General features: G+C 37.4%; 2 protein-coding genes across 4 annotated transcripts in view; both read right to left on the reverse strand.

Annotated features, from left to right (window-relative positions):
- The window catches only part of LOC132126724 (cell division control protein 6 homolog), a 7,370-nt gene extending 544 nt beyond the window's left edge, over positions 1-6,826 (reverse strand). The window contains exons 1-11 of the mRNA XM_059538175.1: positions 6,677-6,826; positions 5,025-5,291; positions 4,660-4,905; positions 4,328-4,527; positions 1,331-1,485; positions 1,078-1,184; positions 849-988; positions 665-765; positions 506-576; positions 238-410; positions 11-151 (exon numbers count right to left, since the gene is read on the reverse strand). Coding sequence (XP_059394158.1) covers positions 11-151; positions 238-410; positions 506-576; positions 665-765; positions 849-988; positions 1,078-1,184; positions 1,331-1,485; positions 4,328-4,527; positions 4,660-4,905; positions 5,025-5,265 — 1,575 coding nt within the window. The 5' untranslated portion in view covers positions 5,266-5,291; positions 6,677-6,826. The remainder of the gene's footprint in view (positions 1-10; positions 152-237; positions 411-505; positions 577-664; positions 766-848; positions 989-1,077; positions 1,185-1,330; positions 1,486-4,327; positions 4,528-4,659; positions 4,906-5,024; positions 5,292-6,676) is intronic.
- A 1,275-nt stretch (positions 6,827-8,101) lies between these two features.
- Positions 8,102-19,135, reverse strand: LOC132126726 (WAS/WASL-interacting protein family member 2-like). 3 transcript variants are annotated; one of them, XM_059538178.1, is made up of 8 exons: positions 18,877-19,135; positions 16,854-16,984; positions 15,751-15,883; positions 15,496-15,654; positions 14,057-14,677; positions 13,235-13,453; positions 9,314-9,415; positions 8,102-9,235 (listed from the first exon to the last, which is right to left on the reverse strand). In XM_059538178.1, exons 2-8 carry the CDS (start codon positions 16,911-16,913, stop codon positions 9,195-9,197), a joined length of 1,335 nt encoding a protein of 444 aa, XP_059394161.1. In that variant the 5' UTR covers positions 16,914-16,984; positions 18,877-19,135; the 3' UTR covers positions 8,102-9,194. The 3 variants fall into 3 exon arrangements, with proteins under 3 accessions (XP_059394161.1, XP_059394160.1, XP_059394162.1); XM_059538177.1 differs by having other exon boundaries at positions 18,724-19,134; XM_059538179.1 differs by having other exon boundaries at positions 15,496-15,632; positions 15,747-15,883; positions 18,724-19,134.
- Between the last annotated feature and the right edge of the window lie 5,445 nt (positions 19,136-24,580).

Consider the following 24,580-nt stretch of genomic DNA (forward strand, 5'->3'; position numbering starts at 1 on the left):
CTGTTCGTACTTTAGTCAGTCGAGCCTCCTTGGCCTTTTTGAGTGTGAAGATTCCTCTGCTCTCCAGCAGACTGCAGAGAGACAAACACTCGGTCTGTCCGACGCCTCCCACCTGCCTCTGCTTACACTGCTTACTGTACGCTTCACACAGCTGCTAAACACAGACATGCCCAGAATGACTTCTCACTTCCTGAACACTTAAGGGTTTAGAAACAAGACGATCAAATTTTGCATCACCTTGCCCAACTGGACCTCTTTGCTTTTGCCGTTACGGATGATAAGAAGCAGACAGCAGACCAGAAGCTTCTGCTGCAAAGGAAAGCTCTCGCCGTCCCCGCTGCTGGATGCCATACGGTCACCATACACCTCTGATAAAACCTGCGCCACCTGAGGAACACCCACCCGCGACACTGCGACAAGAAAGCAGAGACATCCCTCGTTTCTTTTTCTCTCCAAATAATCTTTCGTTGGTACTTTGTGTAAAATATGGAACAGTAATGCCTACCTTTAGGACTGGCTGCAGGTTCGGATGCCATTTTAGACCGGTCAGCCGCTTCTACAATCTCCACAGCCCTCCTGATGGATAGACACACAAATGTGTGAGAACCTCACAAAGCTAAAAATCAATCACACGTGTTTTAGCAGCTGAAACTGGTTCTCTTACCTGCATATGTCGAGCACTTTGCGGGCATCTCCCGACACCGCTGAAACTTTTCTGGCACAGAACTGAACTGCCGCTGCGTCCAAGACACCTTCCCCTGACACCTGAACGCACACGAACACACCAGTCTATTATTAACTCAGAACCTGAGAAGTACAATTATCAGGAGATATGGAAGTATGCATACTTGTGTGAGCCGGTCTTGAACGATTGCATTAAGCTCCTCACGACTGTAGGGAGGAAAGTTGAGCAGCTTGGGTCTGCAGTGTGGTTTGGCCTGCAGTCTAGGCAGAATACGGTCCGTCAGGTCCAATGCGTTAGCAATACCTAAGGGGTTAAAGTAGATGTCCAAATGAGACTTTTTATAGAAGATAAATGTCCACAGGTTTGGGGAGATAAATGGACGACTATCTTACCAATGAGACAGACGCGAGAGCTGGGCAGGTAAGGCCACTCAAAGATCGTGTAGAGAACCTCCTGAGACTTGCTGTCCAACTGGTCCATCTCATCAAGAACCAACAGGCTGTTACACACAAAAACACCATAGTGAGAGCTTATCTAATAAACAAAACATGTTTGACTCCGAATACAAAAATCTGATTTCGCTCATAGTGCGTAATGAAGAAAAATCCGGAAATGGTTCATGCAAATTAGTGCAAGCTGACTTACACAGTGGGCCCAGAGCTGGTCAGAAGTTTCTCCAGCCGAGCCTCGCTGTTGCCCTTTGGGACCCCCAGTCTCTCTCCCAACAATGGAAAGATGGCATGTGAGCTACGCAGATTCATACAGTTGACGAGCACAGTCTGAACACCTTTCAACAGAGCCTGGAAACGAGAGAAGACGGATCACCATAAGCATGCTTGTCATTTTAAGGTCATGTTACAATTTTGCATGCCAGGTAGGGCTGGGTACCGAGCTTCGATGCCTTTATGGTATCTATACTGATACTATGAGTATCGAAAAATTATTTATCTTTTGGTGCCAAATTTCGGTTCCAAAAACAAAGCGGGCGTTTTTTTTTTTTTTGCCAAGCGGCTGTCTGTGTGAGCTTGTAGCATAGGTGCATGTAAGGACCTAAATTCGCCGTGAATGGCTGTCCACCACCACGTGACGTGACGGGGAGGATTTCTGAAGATACTCGCAGTCACACAACACAAGTGTAGTTGTTTTTTCTCAAAACGTTTCCGTTTTACAATGCCAAAGAGGTCTAAAGTGTGGCTACTTTATAAAAGTGGATGCCGAGTCAGCAAAGTGCAACATATGCGATAAGAGTATTGCAACCAAAGCCGGCAATACCACCAATTTAATGAAGCATTTGTTTGGATGAGTGTTTTGTCCTCCCTCCCTGTTTAGTTTGGTCTACTCCATTGCGTATCTTGAAACACGCCCCCTTTCACGTCGTCTAAAAAACAGAGAGAGACAGATTTATCCGGTACAGCGAATTTCTCTAAGCAGCAGGCCACTGTATACGTTCATTTAAAACATAACCGACTGTGTTTACGAGAATACTTGCAGAGACAATTATTTTGATATAATTGTATGTGTATGTGTTCATTCAGAAGTTATGATTATGATTTTATGATTTTACATCACTATTCACGATAGCCCATCGGACTGGAAAACACAATTGCCCCGGGACGTAGGGCTAACGATTTTGCGAGCCCTGCAGCTCAGATCTATCCAGTTTGTGAAACACTGGTTTCCACACTGGTTTCGTTAAACAAAATAAATTATTATTTTAAAAGATTGACTCAAAAGAATCATCGGTTCACTAATCGGATGTATTACCGAGCCAAAGATGATCTATTATTGAACATCTCGAATGAATAAAGACTTCAAGTTCATCTGTAAAGCACATAAAACTATCGTTTGAGTTTATAAACTTCTATTTCATGCATGATTCGTATGGATCTGCTAACTGAATGCAAAGTGTGAGTTCTAGAAGAATGTTTGTGTCTTGATGAGCATGTATCGCTCACTAGGAGTCGCTAAATGAACAGCTACTGTTCTTTTTTTTTTTTTTTTTTTCAACAGAGGATCAGTTGCCCTATTGGTTAAAATCCCCAAACTGTTTACTTAAATATTAAATTAATAAATGACATCAAAACAGGGGCGTTTGCGTTATGATGTGGTGGGCTGCTGTGAGCCAGAAAGTCTTTTCGGTCCCAGTCCGCCCCTGAATGGCACACCCCTATCCAAAAAGCACAACCAGTTGTATTAATAATGTTATCCTGAGTGTGAAGTGTTACCAGAATTTGTTTTAATTAAGGTGAAAAATAAAAGTTTTGTGTTTAATGTATTCGTGTTGATGTTGAAATGGATTTTAAAACATATGGTATCGAAAAAAGTATCGTTAGGAACCAGTATCGAAACTGAGGTATCAAAATTGGCACCGGATCGAAAGATTTTGAACAATACCCAGCCCTAATGCCAGGTTCATCCATTCATAAAGACAATCACTTGTTTTATTCCTGAATGATTCAGCCATTTGAATGAATCAATTGAATGAATGATTCAGTGATAAAATCAGTGACTTGCCATCACCTGCTGGTGGATTTGGTTTCATTTTTAGCCTAAAATTTCAGTCAGGAGCATTTGTCCTCCTAATTAAAAAATTTAAGAGCATCTTCTGATCAGTCATCAAAAATTCGATAAAAAAATTTGCCTTCCTAATACGAGGTGACATTTTACTCCTTAAAGTGACTTACAGGGGTATTTTCTTTTTACCTTTATAATAGTATCATTTTAAATCTCTATCAAATTCAAAAATGTATTTTTTTTTCTATTTAAAACTATATAATAAGAAATAAGTAATCAATCATATGAAATTAGTATTAATAAATTAATTTTACTACAGAGGTGGCACAGAAGAACACCAGAGTGGCTTGTAGGTACATTTCCAGATGTTTAATGAGGCTCAGAGCTGGTTTTTAGCCAGTGCAATTAAACTCATACATTCATGTGGAGATTAAGGTTTTAAAGTTAACATTTTGAATACAGAAATATTAAATTATTTAAGTTTAAATAACTGAAATTATATGATATGAAATTAAATTAAATACAACAGCAGGTGGAGGGCAAGTGACTGATTTTATCACTGAATCAATCAAACATTCAATTGATTCGTTTGAACGGATGAATCATTCAGGAATGAAGCAAGTGAATGTCTTCATGAACTGATGGAAATTGGAACGCTTCAATCCTTGCAGATTTTTTATAGTAAAGGCTGATACACACTACCATTCAAAAGTTTGTGGTCAGAAAAAAAACATATTTTTTCTTTTTAAATCATAAATACAGTAAAATATTAATCTTGTGAAATTAGTTTAATTAAAATAACCTTTTTATTTCTAGCGACGCAGAGCTGAAATTTCAGCATCATTACTCAAGTCTTCAGTGTCACATGATCCTTCAGAAAGCATTCTGATATGCTGATTTAATTTTCAAGAAGCTTGTATCATCAACGCTGACATCAGCTGTGATGATGAATATCGTTGTGGAATGTTCACAAGAATGGAATTTTAAGAAAATAGATATTTTGTTACACTATAAACAGCAGTTTAATGGATCTTACTTGACCTCAATTTTAAACAGTAGTGCATTTTAAAGTAGTATAGTTTGATTTGGGATTTGATTTTCAGACCCCATATTTCCTCTCAGGCTCACCTTTTGTTCCTGGAGGACGCAGTTCAGACAGGCGCTCTTGCCTGTGCCAGGAGCACCAGAAATATAGAGGCTGGAGGGTTTATCTGCCACAACCTGGTTCTCCAGGAAGGAGACGATGGCAGCTCTCTCTGCCTCACGAGAGAGAAGACGTTCAGGTACTGCAGTGTGAAGAGCCTGCTTTACACTCTGATAACCCGATTCTGCAGAAAAAAAAGAGAGACTACAACATATACAGATTGCTTATTACATGTCAGCAACTGATCAATGCCTGACATCTGTGTTTTTTTAATACATCTACATAATTTAGCTAACTGACAATGACCAAAACATACTTTTTACAGGAAAGAGTCGAGTAGAAGGGAGCTTTCCCTCTGTACAGGGGATCGGGTTTGAGCAGGGGGTTTCTTGTAGCCGCTTTGGCAATGGATGTAAAATAGGAGAGAGGGGGATTTTGGCTGAGGAGAAGACCGGCGTGTTTTCATTGAAGGACAGTTTACGAGGGGAGCACAAAGGAGCGCAGCGCTGCTTCGGAGGAGAGCCAAGCACAGAGGCCGGGAGGTTACAGCCGTTCTCATCACCTGAAGAACAAACACGGGAAAACCAAGAGCATCGTCAATAAAAGACTTAGAGCATGCCACACAACTATAAGCCCAGCAACCGTGATGGGCGTTTAAAGGTGATGATTTACACTACACACCTGTGCGTTTGCGAGGACTCAAGGGCAGCCTCTCAGACGAAGAGCTGTTTTTCAACACAGAGTTCCTGGGAGACAGACAGACGCCAAGCGAATCTCCCACATTTGTCTTTCTAGGGGACAGAGGGGTGGTCTGGACGTCCGCTGCTTTCTCAGAGGAGCTTTTAGGCCGAGAACCCAATCTGCAAGACTTTCTTCGGGGAAACTGAAGGGTGGGCTGATTCTGTGAGCGAGTGCTGGGCATTTTTTGTTTAAAACCAGGAAGCAGATCTGAAAGGATAAGCACAGTGATGACTTAGTTTACAGTAAATCAATGACCTCCAATGCACAGTAGTTTGCCATATTTTCTGTGTCAGATCTACAGTGGGGTTCGAAAGTTTGGGCACCCCTTGCAGAATCTGTGAAAATGTGAATCATTTTCAAAAAATAAGAGAGATCATACTACAGTATGTAGAATGTTTTTTTTTATTTAGTACTGTCCTGAGTATGATATTGTACATAGAAGATATTTAAAAGAGTTGGGGGAAAACTTTTGAACAGAATGAAGATGGCCACATTTTTCTTATTTTGTTGAAATATATTTTTTTTCCATTTAGTTCTGCCCTTCGTAAGCAACAGAAGATACTTGTATGTTTCCTGGAACACAAATTTACCTTGATCTTCAAATTCCAAAAGTTTTCACCCCCAACTCTTAATGCATCTCGTTTCCTTCTGGAGCATCAGTGAATGTTTGAACCTTTTTTAATAGTTGTGTTTGAATGCCGCAATTGTCCTCAGTGTGAAAAGATGTATATAAAAATCATACAGTCAATGCTGGAAAGGGTTCAAATATGCAAAGACGCTGGAAAACTGAAGAATCTGCAGGACCTTAAAGATTTTTCTGAAGAACAGTTCTCAGTTTAACTGTTCAGAACAAACAAGGGACTTATGCACAACCATCACAAAACAGAAAGACAGTCGTGGATCATCCAGTAACAGAACACAGTATTAAGAACCAAGGGTTCCCAAACTTTTGAATGGGGTTTTCAGCATTTTTTTATCTTATGGTCTAAATGTAAACATCTTTTTTGTACAATATCTTACTCAGGACAGTACTAAATAAAAAATAACATGCATTTAGTAGGCCTATGATCTCGGGGTGCCCAAACTTTCGAGGCCCACTGTACTCAAGTTATGTGATTTTATCACATCTGTAGCATCAAAACTGTAGCTTGAGGAGCGACTCTGAGGTGGGAGTCATTAACAAAGCCATACTAACCTAAAACCTGTTGGGGGTTGGTTGTTGTACAATATCGAGTCTTACAACGAAGACAATCATTTGTTGCCATTTTGTGCAGTATCACACAGATCAAAGATCACAGGTTATGTAGTCCTCTTTATGTTGGCCATCTGAACCAACAAGGCACTTCGTGATCGCTTTTTTATTAATGTTTTCTGTCAGTTTTATTTTACGAACACGCTTCAAATACAATTCAATTAACAAAGAAATGGTTTTATCTGTTGTATGTCAAACAAATACTGTAAATTTAAAGCGAGCAGTTCCTGCTGTGGGTCATTTGGCGCCATGTTCACACGCAATAACAACAACACTCAATAAAAGTAATCTCACGTAAAAACACTACACAACAACACAATTAATATAGTTTATGTCTTACCTGATTAAAGCTGAATTTGTGTTGATAATCGTTGTAATTATCACAAGTTGTAGATCTCTCTGCGTCTCCGTCGTCAAACTAGCGCCAAAACTGTGTGCTGTTGCGCAATCCTCCTCTGAACAGCTGACGCGCTCAGTGTGTGACGTGAGCTCATGACGACGCGTTTCATTGGCTGTCGGAATTCCTTTTGGTTTAAGGAACCAATAGGGTTCATATTCCCTTCCCCCGTCGACTTGACTGTAAAGGCGGGTGATTCTTTGTTTGTATTTTGGCGGAAAGTATTTACCGGGAAATATTAAGAACGGGTTTCCCGCTTGACTGCAGGTTTGTTGCATAAATTGATGGAAGGTGTTGTGCCATCAGTATTCACTCTTGATTTTTTTATTTTAATCTTTCTGGTGTAGACAAGGTTTTCACATTGTCAGGCTCATTTCTGCGTCGCGCACACTCAGTAGACATGCTGTAATATTCTGAACTCGATTATACATTAGCGTCTAGGTTCCCTGACATACTATTAGTATGAGCTCTTATTTGTTGAAAGATTCATTAATTTTTTTCATTTTAAATTTCAATTTTTTTCGTATTCACTCGTCTAAAACGAGCTGTTATACATATTTCTTATTAGAACCAACCAAGAAGAAAACTACCAAATCTGTTTTATCTCTTTAGATCTATAGGATAAAGCTGTGCCTTTTTTCTTTTTTGTAACAACAGTGCCACCAACTGGGTCGAGGATGATCATATTTGTATATGAACATACCTGTTTTTATACAGTCTATGGAACATACATTTCCGTAAAAATAGTGTAATATTTAGAAATTTGATTGTTTAAAAAAATAATGCATAATATTATCTTATATTTACATTTCATTCGAGTATTTAAGTTTAAATCTATTCATTGTCTGAATTTATGTTGGACAATAGCAGTTACTGTATTTGTTAATGGGAGACTTGTGGACATTCTGGTGAAAAATGACATTCTGTTTCTTTTAAGAATATGGCCCTGTATAATTATGTAACCAACTACTTTTTCACTGTGATTCTGTTTGATTTGGCAGTTATTAAATGATTCAACTAAGCTATCAAAATACATTTACAGGATATCTTGCTTCAACTTTTATGTTAAGGGTGTTCAAAATGGTGACAAGAAGGTCCCTTATCATGATTTAGTTATATCTATCCATCTGTTTTCTTATGTTGTCTGTCTGTTGTGACATTTAAAGAAATCAGTCAGCTCAAATGTCTTCCAAGATTAATCTATATAGACAATAAACCGGAGTTGTTTTGTGTGCGTGCATCATCAGTATGACAGTGTTATACCTCAAGTCTAACTGGTTAATCAAGGCATGGAGCGACTAAATACTTTGTGTTAATGAAAAAGTCTAATTAAATATATGATACTATTATCGTAAAGAAGTATATTAATTCCCATTCCCACCTTTTATTTCAGAATTCTGTTGACACATATTTGAACACATTCAGAAACAGATCAAGTCAGATATAAGTCAGAGTGATTGGTCACCAAATCCCAATTAATAGCTTCTATATTAATGGCCAGAAGTGCCTTAACATTATTAACATACTTGGTCACTTTATAATATATAATACAATGTCACAGAGTTAAAATACGCCCATTAGAAAACTTTGTTTTCTGAAATTCAGTTTAGATTTAAAAAGTAATGATGAAAAGCAAATGTAAATGACCCAGAAGCATTGGTACCCAGCAGGAGAAAGTGTGCAGATCAGCCAGAAGATGGCACTATCTATTTTAAAAAAAAAAAACAGATCTCCAACAACACCAAATCTTCCGTGGCACTTATGGTATATTTGATCAGTAAAAATTTAGTTTAAATTCAGCATGGAACTGATTTGTTTTTTTAAATCAGCTCTGCGACCTTATTGGCTGTCATAGTTTTTGACTCTGTAGTGTGATGAGGAAAACAACTGTGAGATGAACAAGAAACAAGGCTGTTTCATGGTCTTTGTAGTGTAAGCAAATGCTTTCAGGACTGAACTCATTCCTGACTGATTTGGAAAGAAAGAATAAGAATAAAAATACAATTACATGATTGTCCAGAGAAATACAGACTTTGTGTCTGATATGCATAGTCATCGTTTATCCTCAAGTGCTACACATTTTCTCACTGAATAAAAAACTTTGGTTGCTGTAAGAAACAGGTGGAATGTACACATATAGCTTCATGTGAACTGGAGAAACGTCTGCTCTCGCATCGCTGTGCTGCTGTCATCTGACACAATATTAAAAGGTGCATTTCTAAGCAGCACAGGAATATTGCACAGTATTTTCAGGTCTAGAGGTACAGCATTCTGGAGTGGTTTGGATCAGAGATCATGTAGGTGTTTATAGTGTTGCCCTAAGGAAGATGTCACATTATTCGATGTGTTTGTAGGTGCAATTAATGTTTGTGTGGCAAACACACATAAATATTTACTGCATATGCGTGCATGTTTATGTGTTTGTGTCATCTCTTCTTGGTCCTTCTCTTTTCTGAAGTGTTCACTTCCCTCCAACAGGAGGCAGTGGAGGAGCGCCTCTCACTAAAAATGGAAAGATAAAGAGGACATGAGGAAATGTGTTTATCTCTATGGAGAAATGATAGGTCAAAAGGTCTTTACCCTTGTTGCTTTGGCTGGGGTAGATCTTCGGGAAGGGTCTGTATTCTTCAGGTGGGGGAAAGTCCTCTATAGGGTGGAAGTCGTACTTGGACTCAAAATCATCTGAGAAGAGACATTCAACATTTTATAAATAGAAAACATTATATATTTTATACACTAGCTAGTGGACAAGTAGCTTTGCATATGCTAATGTTTAAAGGTAGGGGTGCTCCGATCACGATCGGCCGATCGTTAATGCGCATCTCGTCAGTAAAGCCGGTTCTCTAATCAGCGGTTAATTCCATCAGGTGCGTGATTTCACAAAGAGCAGCTGTTACTACACAGAGCCGTTGTTAACTGAGAAGATGCGCCAATAAACGCTGAAAATTAAAGTGGATTTGCTTATCTTCTCAGTTAACAACGGCTCTGTGTAGTAACAGCTGCTCTTTGTGAAATCACGCACCTGATGGAATTAACCGCTGATTAGAGAACCGGCTTTACTGACGAGATGCGCATAACGATCGTGATCGGAGCACCCCTATTTAAAGGACATGTCAAGATGAGCACATTCATTTAATTTAGTATGTGGCTGTCGGAAAAAATTGTCAATTTGAAAATACAAGCCATGTATTCCAGTCTTTTGCAGATTAAAGCTTCATTAAAAAAACAATACATGCAAAATTCACAGTGTACACAAAAAAAGAGAGAGTATTGAGCTCTACATTTATTTGCTAAAAAAAAAAACATTTTGTAATTATATTTTAAAATAACTTTTATATAAATAAATGATCAAATGTAGTTATATATTATAAATGATAATTTTATTGATAATTTATTATTTATAATTAAAATGACCATTTATTATTATTAAAACAGCAAACAAGTTGTGCTTACTTAAAATATTACTTAAAATATTAAGCAATATCTTAAGAAAATACTTGTATTCAGTTCGTCAAAAGTGACAGTAAAGACATTTTATGTTACAAAAAATGCTGTTCTTTTGAAATTAACAGTATAAAGCAACAAAAACTGTTTTCTATATTATTAATAAGAAATGTTTCTCGATCAGCATATTAGAATGATTTCTGAAGGATCATGTGACACTGAAGACTGGAGTAATGATGCTGAAAATTCAACTTTGCATCAGAGGAATAAATTAGCTGTTAAAATTGTTTAATTTAATACAATTTATTTAGTTGTTTATAGTGAAATACTTGATTATTATGGAATGATATTGCGGACTTTATTCAAAAGGCATTGCAAATTGTATTTGCAATTGCGTTTTCAATTTGTGGACGCATAAAATGTGACATAATCCAAACGCAAATGCAAATCGCGCATTACCGTTTTCATTTTCGATTAAGTGAACGCACAGTGTCTGCCAAATTTAAAATGGAAATGCAAAGTCGGTTTGCAATTGTGTTTCCCATATCTTACGAGCTATGAGCCTGTCATATTTAAATAGCAATATTAATTACCACATTTGCCTTTTCACTCTCTCTGCACTGTGCATGTAAACTGCCAAAACTCAAATGGAAATCGCAATACCTTTTGCATTTGAATTTCCAACGTCTACACGGAAATCTGTCAATCAAGTTACAGGGGTGGGGCCATTTTATTGGGCGTGTTTGCATTGGGAAGTGACGATCGTACTAAAATGTACCATGTTTTTACTAGGGTAAATATGAGTTAACGATAGTGTTTATAATTAAGCCACAGTAGCCACAAATGTACAGTTGTCTGAGACGTTATGAAATGTTCTTTAACATCATGAACCATAAAATGTAGTCATTGTTCTGCTATTGTTTATTTTCATAATAGGTAAACACAGGCCACAAGTTAACACGGTCACATTTCCTTGATTCAGCAGCTGCACGATGTACAGCCGAGAGTCCTGTCTTGAATCTAGAGATCTGGTGCTACTTTAGTGTAGCTTGGTAGCTCAGTGGTTAGTGACTGTCATCTCTCACGGCACACAGTCTTTTAGCGCGTGTTCGAAACCCGGCCGACACAGACGTTCTTTATTTTTTTGTTTATCCTACTAACTTCAGCCGCTGATTTCGGACTTGCATCCTCAGTAGTTCAAACTTTGTGCATTCGACTCGGGAGTGTGATGTCTGCGAGGACGCAGGTCCGGTAATTCTGCAAACAGCAGCGTACTTGATAACATGTCAGCTCGCCTTAACTACTGCAATTTTCCTCACTGTATGATCGCCCGTTTGGCGGCTGAAGTTAGTAGGATAAACAAACAAAAAAAAAAGAACGTCTGTGTTGGCCCGGGTTTCGAACACGCGCTAAAAGACGGTATGTTGTGAGAGACTGAGCTACCAAGCTACACTGAATCAGCACCAGATCTCTAGATTCAAGACAGGACTCTCGGCTGTACATCGTGCAGCTGCTGAACCAAGGAAATGTGACCGTGTTAACTTGTGGCCTGTGTTTACTTATTATGAAAATAAACAATAGCAGAACACTGACTACATTTTATGGTTCATGATGTTAAAGAACATTTCATAACGTCTCAGACAACTGTACATTTGTGGCTACTGTGGCTTAATTATAAACACTATCGTTAACTCATATTTACCCTAGTAAAAACATGGTACATTTTAGTACGATCGTCACTTCCCAATGCAAACACGCCCAATAAAATGGCCCCACCCCTGTAACTTGATTGACAGGTTTCCGTGTAGACGTTGGAAATTCAAATGCAAAAGGTATTGCGATTCCATTTGAGTTTTGGCAGTTTACATGCACAGTGCAGAGAGAGTGAAAAGGCAAATGTGGTAATTAATATTGCTATTTAAATATGACAGGCTCATAGCTCGTAAGATATGGGAAACACAATTGCAAACCGACTTTGCATTTCCATTTTAAATTTGGCAGACACTGTGCGTTCACTTAATCGAAAATGAAAACGGTAATGCGCGATTTGCATTTGCGTTTGGATTATGTCACATTTTATGTGTCCACAAATTGAAAGCGCAATTGCAAATACAATTTGCAATGCCTTTTGAATAAAGTCCGCAATATCATTCCATAGATTATCTTAAGCAAGATTTTTTTTGTCTTTTACTACTTGAATTAAACATTTTATAACTAACTGGACACAGTAGCTGTTATAGTAGCAGAAAATTACAATTCTTCTGATGGAAAAATAATCCAAACTGTTAAATACCGAAGTATAGAATACAATCAAAAAAGCTGATTTTTCTTTAGCTACATTCTCCGGCCCACAGATTCCCAGGATTTTTCCCAGCTGAACCCTTCTGACAAAACATTTAATATTTCAGTAATTTACCAACACATTTGGATGTTCAGGGGTTTCTGATGTTGCTTTATTGTCATATGGATGGCATGTGGGTAAACAAATATAATACGTTTATTTTGATGGTTTTTATTTTAGGGTTAGTCTTTTTTTTTTCACAGTAGAGGCCTTCTGAAACACGCAATGCAACAGACTAAAATACAGCCTTTTGTGACTTCATAATCATATTAAACTATAAAATCATTTCAGTTTTGCAGCTCTATTTTTATCATTTTAGTAATGCAAGAACCCTCTGTAGTTCCCTCACAAATTCCCAAGAGTTTGAGAAACCTGTATGAAATACATAAAGAAATAATTTTTTTTTCCAAATGAATGATCACTAACAGGTCATGAGTGAAATGACGATCTTATTTTTCAGAACTACTTATATCTGCATTAGGAGAAGGCTTTGTTAATGGGTGTAAATGAGGAAATAAGTGGACCGCATTTGAATTACTGAGAGCTCATTTGACTCCAGGGTTATTTTCATGTGCTGATGCACAGCAGACTACAGATCCACTTCAGAAATCAAAGTTCTGATCTACAGGAACTTCCCACAAACAAACAAATTAGCAGCTAATAGAAGGAACTGAACTGATGTTCCAAAAAAGACTGCATCATCTGATGGAACTCACCAAGCAAGGATCTGGGGGCAGATGACGTATGTCCATTACGGAGAGGTGGAGGAGGTGGAGGTGCGTGTCCTGAATGCTGACGTCCAGCAGAGGACAGAGGAGGGGGCTTCCCTCGACTAGGAGGCTCAGAGGACGTCTGTTGCCCGATGCGATAAGGAGGAGGAGGGGGTGGTGTTTCTCGAACCCCGTTACGATTTCCAGGAGGAGGAACCTGAGGAGCTGAATGAACACTTCATTTTAAACGAGAACTACGTTTACTTGAGAACCCTTGATTTCAAGGAACAGTTCATGATAACATTTTCATCATTTTGTTCTTTTTCCATTAAAAACCTAGTTGTTAAGTAATTACATTTTAGAATTTTAGTTTTGATTAAGCCATTTGCAATGCTTCAAATGAATTTGTCATTCTTTTCCTTCTTAAAGCTTTAAGGTACAAAGCCTTTTTGTCAAAATGTGTAAAATTTTCAAATACTTTTGATGTGATGCACCTTGTAGCTGGTTGGTTTGGTTCATGGTTGATAACTCTTTAGTCAGGTTAGAATCCATGTTGAATTCAATGCAGTTGAAATTGAGGTCAGTGATGGATAGAACTATAGGCTGTCCTAACAATCCTACATCATTTCATTTTTACAACTCATAACTTTCAGAATTGTTTTATGAAGCGTTCATCTACTAAAAGCTTTTTTCGGAAAGACATTTCGTCAACTAACCAATCAGTACAATCCACTGAACGCACTTTACTTCTAACCTCACAGCCTTGTTTCATTCCTGTCAGACACTGACTAAGGTCTACAGTGAGAGAGTTTTCAGTGTGTGTTTTACCTGTGCTGCGCACCACTGGATCTCGTGATGGCGGCGGAGGTCTTCTGTTCTGCTGGGCAGGGGGTGGAGGAGGAGGAGCCTGGCTACGGACGTTAGCATTGCCATGGCTTCTCTTGTTCAGTGAGTTTCGCCTTTGTGGCAAATCGGGGGGCGGGTCACCATTTGAAGTATTAGTGGGCTGACGATAAGGAGGAGGTGGAGGTGCGTTTGAGGAAGAGGAGGAGGATGAAGAGGAACGAGATGAAAGAGGGGGGTGTCTAGGATGCCCATCTCGAGCAGAAGATGGCGGCGGTGGAGGCCCCTTGCTTGCAGGTGGTGGTGGAAGGGGTTTCTCACGACTGTGTGCCCCAGAACCCTGTTGGGCTGAGGAGGGCCCGCGATTGCCCCCGCGATTAAATGGTGGTGGATGCGGAGCGGAGCCGGTGGGTTTTGAGGAGCTGCTGGGAGCAGACGGTTTGGAGATGTCTGGCACGGATGGACGTTGATTTCGTGACTGTTCCGAAGGTGACGAATGGCCTCCATTGCCACGGACAGGTCCGTCCGGTTCAGAATGACTCGTGCCACGAGGGACCGCAGGCCGAGAGCCAGGCGGCCGCAGCGCTGACCGTCCTACAGAGCTGTCTGTGTGGACACATCAATCAAACAGTTTGAGATAATAATATAGGGCTGCACAATATTGGGAGAAAAGTGACATTGCAATATTTTTTTCCTCCAATATAGGCTATACTGCGATATCGAAAAAATACATATTACCCATTTGACTTCAAATATGGAAAGAATGAACCATGCTAGAGTTAGTATGGTGATTTTGTGTGGTAGTGCATCTTCATAGAAAATAAAAATTTGAGTTTACACCGGAACTAAAATTCTGGTCCAAAACTGAAAACGAAAAATTCTGAATGCACTTGGCCAAAAACTGAAACTGAAAATGCTTTTTTAAATAATTATGTATTAATTTATAAAATAATTTTGTAAGACTTTTTAGTTTGACTTAATAATTTAAATGTTACTGAATTAAAAAACACAAGCCAATAAAATACCTAGGGATGCACCAATCCAAAACTTAGTATCTGCATAGTTCTATGGTAAAAATGGTATTGGTGAATCCCTACAAATAAAAACTTTTATTCAAAGTAAAACAATAAAATTGGACAGAAAATATATAAATGTTAAATATCAATATTTTATTTTTATTTAGTTCTATGAAAGTGATTTTTTTTTTTTTTACTGAAATTTGTCATTTTTAACTTTTTTTTTATTATTATTATTATTATACAACACATATATTTGACTCATATTTTCTGACATTTTTTTCTTTTTTGCCAAAATTTCAGTGCATCCCTAATAAAAAATAATTTTTAAAAAAGGTGAAAAAGTAATTTTTATGGTGCAACATGAAATATCATCATTGCACTACTCATTGTGAAAGGGAAACATACCTCCGACTGGTCGTAGTTTAGGCACTCCTCCACTGAACAATCCTCCCATGGCCATTGGCCCAGAACCACCTCCAAATCCTCCTCCTCCTCCTCCTCCTCCTCCTCCTCCTCCTCCTCCCCCTCCTCCACCACCACCACTGCCACCTCGACCTCCAGCATCTGCCAAGAAAAACAGAAAAAAAAACGGCATAGTTAGCTGGGTCACGTCAAACAATTAATTGTATTTTCAGTAGTAGTGCACTACAGTTTACGTACTTTCGATGATAGGTGCACTTCTGTCATTGACCACAGTGGCCTTCTTCAGTTTAGCGCCTTTGCAGATGTCTGACAGCAGAGCTCCTCTTCCTTTAGCGTCATCTCGATTTAGTTTTGGAGGTGAGGCGTTTGCCTGAAAGTCAACACATTTGTATGTTAAAAAACCTGATTTATCCATTTATTTAAAAATACATTACAAAATGCATTTCACTGACTTGAATTTCACTTTAAGAAAAAAAATAGTTCAGAATTTCCTAAATTAAAATTAATTTTGATATTTTTGTGGGGCATTAAGAAAACTTTTTTCGAGAATAAATAATTTTGTTGTTTTTTTAAGACTACATAATGTTTTATTATTATTTATTGGAAAAAAAAGTAACAAATGATTTAATGCTCAATAATCTAAAAAAAATATAAATAAAAGTTATATGGTGAGTCTTTTAAGTTATAAGATTATTATTATTTTTGGTCTTTATGACGTTTTATGAAGTAGTGTCACTCCATTCCAAAATCGAATGATATTTTATCACCTTAACTTTTTGGTAAAATATATCAAATATCATATGAATGATATTTTATGAAATAAATAACAAAAATATATATTTCTAAACTATAAATGACTTTTTTGGTCAAAAAATTACTTAGAAAAATATATAAAACAATTATATTTCTTAATTAAACCTAAAGACATATATGTATATAGATAGATGGAGAGAGAGAGAGAGAGAATGATCAAAATGTTTACAAATTTGAAAACAGTTCTTAAAGCTATACGAGACATTCTTGAATACAATTTTTTTAAGATCTTGGCACGTGTGCTTTAATCTAGATTCTAGAAAGTGAAAATGCTGTTGCACACATGCCTTCTGTTGTCTGATTGATAGTTTATACTTTTTTAGCAAGGAAAAGGCCTTTTAGTAAAGGCTCATTCTAAAAACATCCAATAAAAGTAAACATAAGATCCAAAATCAGGTTAAAATAGAAGTATCAAATATGATACTACATCAGGGAGTTGGAAACATGAACTAAGGAAGTAACATGGAGGATAAATGACTGCAGTATGAGGGAAAACACATGCTAGCCGCTCTTTGCTTTCCACTGACCTGGCTAGAGCTGGGGGGCGGTGGAGGTCCAGGTGGAGGGGGAGGAGGAGGAATAGGCATCTTGGCAAATCCGGAAGACGTCAACAGTCCCCTCAATCTTCAGCGCTTGATCTGAGCTTCTCACAATAACTCTGCAAGGTGGAAGAATTAAAGCCATCAGACTACCATGCGCAGCTTCAGGTAAAACAAGAGACGGTTGTAACTAAAACAGTGACTCATCATTATGACTATTAATGATTAGCGTCATCAGAGTACCTCCCAAACTACCTGACTCTACCAGGAACCGTTTCCCTACAGATAAAGTGTAGTGACACAAAACTTGAGCAGCATTAACTGGAATGTCACTAAGCAGGTTCTGCCACTGCACAACAACTGAAATGAGAGAGCGTTAAAATGGGTGAAGCACGGCAAAACGTGTCTAAAAACCTGTATGCTTGTGACCTGAATGGCTCATCTTCATTACATTCAGGCTATGATATGCTGTAATCAAACCATATCTAACAGTACTGAAAGCTCTACAAAACATTTTCAATCCAGAAAATAAACTTGGCATTCCTCACATTGTCGCACAACAGGCCAAAACAGGCAAACAACTATCTCTGCTCTAATCAGCCTTAACAAATCTGACAAGGGCCTTGTTTATTACACCCAACTGTTGCAAGAATCTGTTTGTGATCCGCATTAAAGCACATGTGAAACATGTAAGGAAGTAGGAGTGTAGTCTTTAAAGATTCTGCACTTAAACTGACAGCCAGCTACAACTGATTCACATCAAGACCACAAAAACAAAAACCATTTTATGAGAAAATTTACTTTTGCCACTGACAAGTCTAAAAAAAAAAAAAGTAGTTGATGTATTTTACACCGTTAATAATCAGGAAAGTTCACACTTGACATCGTATTTACATTTTTGCTTGGCAGTTGTAAATGTCTTAGGACCAAAAGTGTTTAACTCTTTATAAAGCCTATAGGATCATATTTAAAAACTTGAATTTCTAAAGCGTCTACATTATCCATGTGATCAAAACTTTGCTGAAAATGCTGTTGCACACAACCGTCTACATGCCTTCTGTTGTCTGATAGTTTATACTTTATTTAGCAAGAAAAAGGCCTTTTAGTATAGGCTAAATCTAAAAACAACGTCTGATTTATCGGATATTATACTAAACATACTGTAAAACACATATGCATTTTTATATATTGTGTATAAAACTTCAGCAAACTGTCTCACTTAAAACAATCATTGTAAGACATCACAAGGAATACTTTGTATGTTGTCTCTAAAAGCATAATACAGATACAAATACCACATTTGGAGAATATAATATTCATGCTCAGTATCATAAATCGCTGCCATGTCAGACCAATGTGTTCATAGAATGAAATCTTGATTCGCTGAGAGTAATTTCACAGCAAAACGAAGGAATTTAATAATGGAAGAAGCCAAACCAGTTTGTGAAAATGACATGTTGTCTATATGAGTCAACACATACTTGAACAGTAAGTTACACACAGACTAAGTGACTTAATAAACAAAATCCTGAATAGTCGTGAAATGTAAAACAGGTACAAACACGTACAGATATGGATTATGTAAAACCAAAACTTTTGAAATAAAGATGTTGTGAGCAACGCAAATGATTGTGATTCGGAACCGAGTTGTTCTGAGTCGGATCTTTGTAATGAATCGATTCACCAAACCGGTCTAAACAACTCGCTGATTAATAAAAACAACCCCAGTGAAACAGTATGTGCACAAACTTTGCGCAGAGTCACTTGTGTATTCATTAAAAACGCTATAAGAAAGGTAAATAACAAAATAGGTAAACTTGTTAACTCTTCCGGCTGTTGAGACGTTAGCTAAGCTTACCTGTCGGTCGATGTGAGATCCTGTCCCAAACAACATTAATGTTAAACAGTAACCGGCTGCTCTTTAGTAGATGATCCACTGTCGGACTGACCACCGAAAAACTGTTCAACTGTTAAAATCGAAAAACACGTAACTAGTCGTGTGAAAGCTTACATAGGTCCGCTGTCATACTGACGGTTGGTTATTGCCAACTCGGTAAACTTCTTCCCAAGAGTTCACAGCGTTAAACGAAAGCACGAAAGGCAAAGATTCACAAAACCGGATGTCTTGTTGCTATTAACATTGCTGCCCAGTGTTTGAGGGCGATCCTCTTCCAGCGGTGGACCTCTGGGCTTTAGCGAACCCAGTTCTACAAAATCCCGGAAATCACCGAGTTTGTGCAAAATGGAGGCACGAGGCCGAAAAAACCCGATTGGTTCCCGAAACCAAGACCTGCGACTACACGGCTAAACTTTTCCTCTTGCGTCACTCTCTCTAACCAGATTGTAGCATCTGCCAAAACTCCGCAGTAGTTTATTGTTACGTACCTCGTTGTTTTATTTATGTATTTGACGACACTGAACAGAAGGAACTTAATAATAGCCTGTTTCTAATAACTTATAATTGTTTGTAATAATTTGTCAAATTAACCATGAAGTCAAACTAATTATATTTTCAACAAGTAATTTTACAACATAACTTCTATGAGTCGATTTGTATTAAAACGAATTTTAAAACGGTTTCGCTCATTTAGACCCAAGGCTACCTACTTGATTCAGTTTTGCCCACCGATCTATATTATAGGTCAGTGGTTTTGCCGCTTTTTGACCAACGAATTTCAATGACTATATGAATAATTTCCAATATTTTCTTCTTCTTCTTATCCATTGGATTTTTACGGCAGTTGGCATCCATAGTGTTGCATTACTGCCATCTGTTGTCTCACTCTAGCTTACTCAATTTTTATTTAAACTCTTCTTTCCAGTCCAATTCTCCTTAGAAAATTAAACAAATATCTCCGTCCTTGGTCATTATTTCAATTTGTTACTATATTTTTAACACTATTTTCTAATATACCTATTTCCTGTGGCTGATTCTTGAACTCTTGCCTTTCTAATATATATTTCTTATATGATATAAAGATGTGATTAATTGTTTCCTCCTCCTGACATTCATCACATAATCCTGTTGGGTGTTTTCCTATAATATGAAGAGTTTTGTTTAACTTGCAATGTCCAATCCTCTGTTTTTTTCCAATATATATATATATATATATATATATATATATATATATATATGTATATATATATATATATATATATTATATCACTTATATAAGTTAGAATTATCCATTGGTATCTCAAATAAAATTTGTAGAGTGAAGGCGAGAACAGGACAAGACCCTGGGGTTCCAACATACTGTACACTCTTAGAAAAAAGGGTTCATTGGGGTTCTATATAGAACCATAGGGTTCTTTACACAACTCCAAAGAACCTTTTATGCTAAAAAGGTTCTATAATGACAAGAAAGAACCCTTTTGGCACAAAGGTTCTTTAGGCTATTATTATAGCTATGATTCGCGAGCCCCAAACTTACTCAAATGATTCGCGAACCTGGTCCAAACTTCCAAACTGACTCAAATGATTCACACTCCGAACTCCCAAACTGACTCAAATGATTCGCGAACCCGCTACGAACTCCCGTACTGATTCAAATGATTTGTGATCCCCAAACTGACTCAAATGATTCGCGAACCCGCTTTGAACTCCCGAACTGACTCAAATGATTCGCGAAACCGCTTTGAACTCCCGAACTGACTCAAATGATTCGCGATCCCGCTCCGAACTCCCGAACTGATTCAAATGATTTGCGATCCCCAAACTGACTCAAATGATTCGCGAACCCGCTTTGAACTCCCGAACTGACTCAAATGATTCGCGAACCCGCTACGAACTCCCGAACTGATTCAAATGATTCGAGATACCCAAAATGACTCAAATGATTCGCGAATCCTCTTTGAACTCCCGAACTGACTCAAATGATTCGCGAACCCGCTACGAACTCCCGAACTGACTAAAATGATTCGCGATCCCGCTACGAACTCCCGAACTGATTCATCCCCAAACTGACTCAAATGATTCGCGAACCCGCTTTGAACTCCCGAACTGACTCAAATGATTCGCGAACCCGCTACGAACTCCCGAACTGATTAAAATGATTCGCGATCCCCAAACTGACTCAAATGATTCGCGAACCCGCTCCGAACTCCCGAACTGACTCAAATGATTCGCGATCCCCAAACTGACTCAAATGATTCGCAAACCCGCTCCGAACTGACTCAAATGATTCGCGAACCCGCTACGAACTCCCGAACTGATTCAAATGATTCGCGAACCAGCTTTGAACTCCCGAACTGACTCAAATGATTCGCGATCCCGCTATAAAAAAATATAATGTGTACCAATAACCTGTTTTGTTTTGTTGTTTTTGTGTAAACTGATAATGCAGATCTGGAGAAAAATGGAGCACTGCTAATCTTACCATCTTTATTCAGAGAAAACATCAAGTTTCTCTTCTGTCTGGACAATGTAAGTTTGATATGTCATGTCTTTGTGTTGGTGGGGGTGGGGGGGTTCAGAAAATGATCTGAACTTGATTTCCAAACTGACGTTCATTGTGATGAGCAGATATTTGAGATGCCATAGTTTTAAAGAATTGACAGCCACGATCACGATTGCATGTAGCTCTGTGAATGTGATGACAAAATTAAATAAAAATGTCTTGCTCTTGTAGAATAATGTTCTAATGAAGAATGTTTTACTCTTATTGACAGTTGTTTTGTAATATCAGGAGAAATACAAAGATGTTAAAATTGAGAGAGGGCTGCTCAGTTTCTCACAAAAACATTTGCACAATTTAAATGAAAGACGTGGAGGCAAAAAACCCCTGATGCATTTTTTTTTAGCAACCGGCCTTTAGATCTAGCATTCTGCATGCTTTAAATCAGATACAGAAATGATGTAGCTTGAACGAATAGCATTTTTATTTAAATTAACAACAGAGAGAAAGTGAGAAACTGCATGTGTGAATAATGTTTGTGTAGTGTCTCTTCAAAAATCAAGCTGCAAGTTTAGTTAAATCAAAAACAGATACATTGTTGCTTTTTAGTTTTTCAGTATGCTATCCAAGCTATGTTATTAATGAATATTGCATTGATCGTGACGTTTCTGTGGTCATGATTGTTTGTGAGTTGCGTGTGCAACCTAGCCAGTGAATTGGCCCTTACCACTGTGGTAAAAAATGGTCAGTCGCATCCCTAATTGTTTGGAAGAAAGTATGCAAGATTCTAAGTTATTTCACAAATAATTTATATGTTTTCCAACTTGCAGGAATCAGTAAAGCCAACTCTGACTATAGTTTTTCATGAAGCTTCAAACCCCCTCCATGCAAAAAGAGCCAGCATCAATATGGAGGGTGTCAACATTGTGAGCGCAGAAATGGATGTGATGGAGGCAATGGAGTGCCTCTTTGCTTCTTATTTCATATTCAGTGTGGAATATCCCAAGCACATCACTCACATGATGAATTTTGTCGAGCAATACCTGTTTAAACTCTCCAGAAGCCAAAAAAAAAAAAAAACTGTCTGTCCCAGTGCTCAAAATGTATTATCAATTATCATAATACTTTGATATTTCGTGAATAGTGCTAATGTAAATTTGTAAATATGAGGAGATTGATGTTATTCTGAAATGCTGATCTGAATTTGAATCTGTAATTACAATTCTTTATGAGTGATATTAATGTAAATTTGTAGATTTGAAGTACTTGATGTTCTGAAATGTTGATCTGAATTTTAATCTATGTATTCACATTCTTTATGAGTGATAGTAATATGAATTTGTAGATTTGAAGTACTTCTATATCTGTATATTTCCATTGTGAGTTATATTAATATGGATTTGTAGTTTTGAGGTACTTGATGTTGTTCTAACCCTGATGGGAATTTAGATGAATCTGTATATTTGCATTATTTATTAGTGATAGATTAATGTAATTTTATAATGGACTTATTTTGTAATATGTAGATGTAGGTGAAACTCTATTTTCATTATTTATGAGATTTTTTAAATTGTTGGTGTTTTAATGTTGATTTGTACATTTAAAGCCTTGAATATTTGAAATTACAGTAGCATTCTTTCAGTAATATTAATTATTTTTGTTAATATAAATAAATGACTAGTTCTATGCACTTTGGGTGTGCTTTTTTTCAGTATGGGTGACTTTATATGTGAATTACATTTTTACATTTTAGGGTCTTGATATTTGTCAGTTATATGAAATATTTAATCCGGAAAGGACAAAAGAAATAATCATGAATGAACCCCTAAAAGGTTCCGTATAGAACCTTCGTCCTAAAGGGTTCTTTTGATTGAACCCTTAAAAAGGGTTCTATATAGAAGCTTTTAGGGGTTCCAAATAAGTAGCGCCTGATAGAACATTTTAAGGTTCTATATAGAACCTTTTCTTCTAAGAGTGTATGCAGGGTTGCCAGGTTTTCGTTACAAAACCCGCCCAATTGCTAATCAAAACCAGACTGTATTTTTTTTTTTTTGCACAGAATTCCACAATCCATTACATTAAAAAGTGTACATGCTTCCAAAATTCGAATAGCTTTTTGTTTCTTCGAGGGTAATGTAGATTCAATATATTAGTATTAGTATTTCACCTCATTTTTAAATGCTGTAAAACATGTTTTTTTTACCTGCAAATTTACATTTATGTATATGAAATTTAGCCATTAAAATAAATTAATATATAAAATAAATACAGGTCTGTTTATCTTTGGAGTTTACAGTAATGCCGCCCTAAAATAACATCTTTCCACTCTAAAATAAAATCTCCATCAACATATCCAACAATAAAATCAAGTACATTCTTCCAGAAATAAGACACAAGAGGGCAGTGCAAAAATAAATGAACAGTTGTCTCTGGTTACAGTTAACATCAATATCTTTTTTAAATTTAATGTTAATAAAAATAATGTTTAGAAGGGTATATTCTGTGAAGAAGTTTAAAGGATACTTCTTTCACCTTATTTGTTATGAGATATCGATTGGGAGCCAGACTTTTATTCCAGTCGACGTCACTCACAAATTTACTCCAGTATGCAATTACATTTGGTTTCGAAACAACATCCTTCTGGAAAAGGATGAAAAAGGATCATTATAATTATTACAGGAGAAACATATTTTACCTATAGGGAAGTGATTTGGTGAAAGGCATGGAAGTTGCTCATAATTAACTCTTTTTTGCTGTTTAAACAAAAAACCTAGACTTTATCAAAACCCACCCAATCACATTTCGAGGGGGATCACCCGGTAAAAATCACATTCCGGTAGGGTAAAATACATGTTTTGGTTGGGTTCCCCTAGTAAAATTAGCATTTTAGGGGTTAAATATCATGTTATTGTGTTCGCTTAAACCAGCGGACATGAAAAACAACACGCGGCAACAGTGTTAAAGTAGCCCAATTCCGCGGAAGAACCGAGGACTTGGCAACACTGCACATGCTCACAAACAAAACAACACCTGATGAAGCTCCACACTCCAGGCCACACCTCCAAAAACAGACAAGTCAGCAGCACACAAGAACACAAAATGTGTTCAGCAAAATTCAGTGAAAATAGATGACAGCCACAACAACTAGTATCACAATTTAGTATGCAAATAAGTCCATGGGAAATTTTTAATCATATATTCATTTTCTCTAATTTGCTATCTTTAATGTTTGAATCTATTGAGATTTTCATCTCACACAATAGGCTACTTTTATGGTCAATTCTTAAACACATGGGTTTATAAAGAACAGCAAAACTG

Source organism: Carassius carassius, chromosome 44 (assembly GCF_963082965.1).
Source record: "Carassius carassius chromosome 44, fCarCar2.1, whole genome shotgun sequence".
Classification (NCBI taxonomy): domain Eukaryota; kingdom Metazoa; phylum Chordata; class Actinopteri; order Cypriniformes; family Cyprinidae; genus Carassius; species Carassius carassius.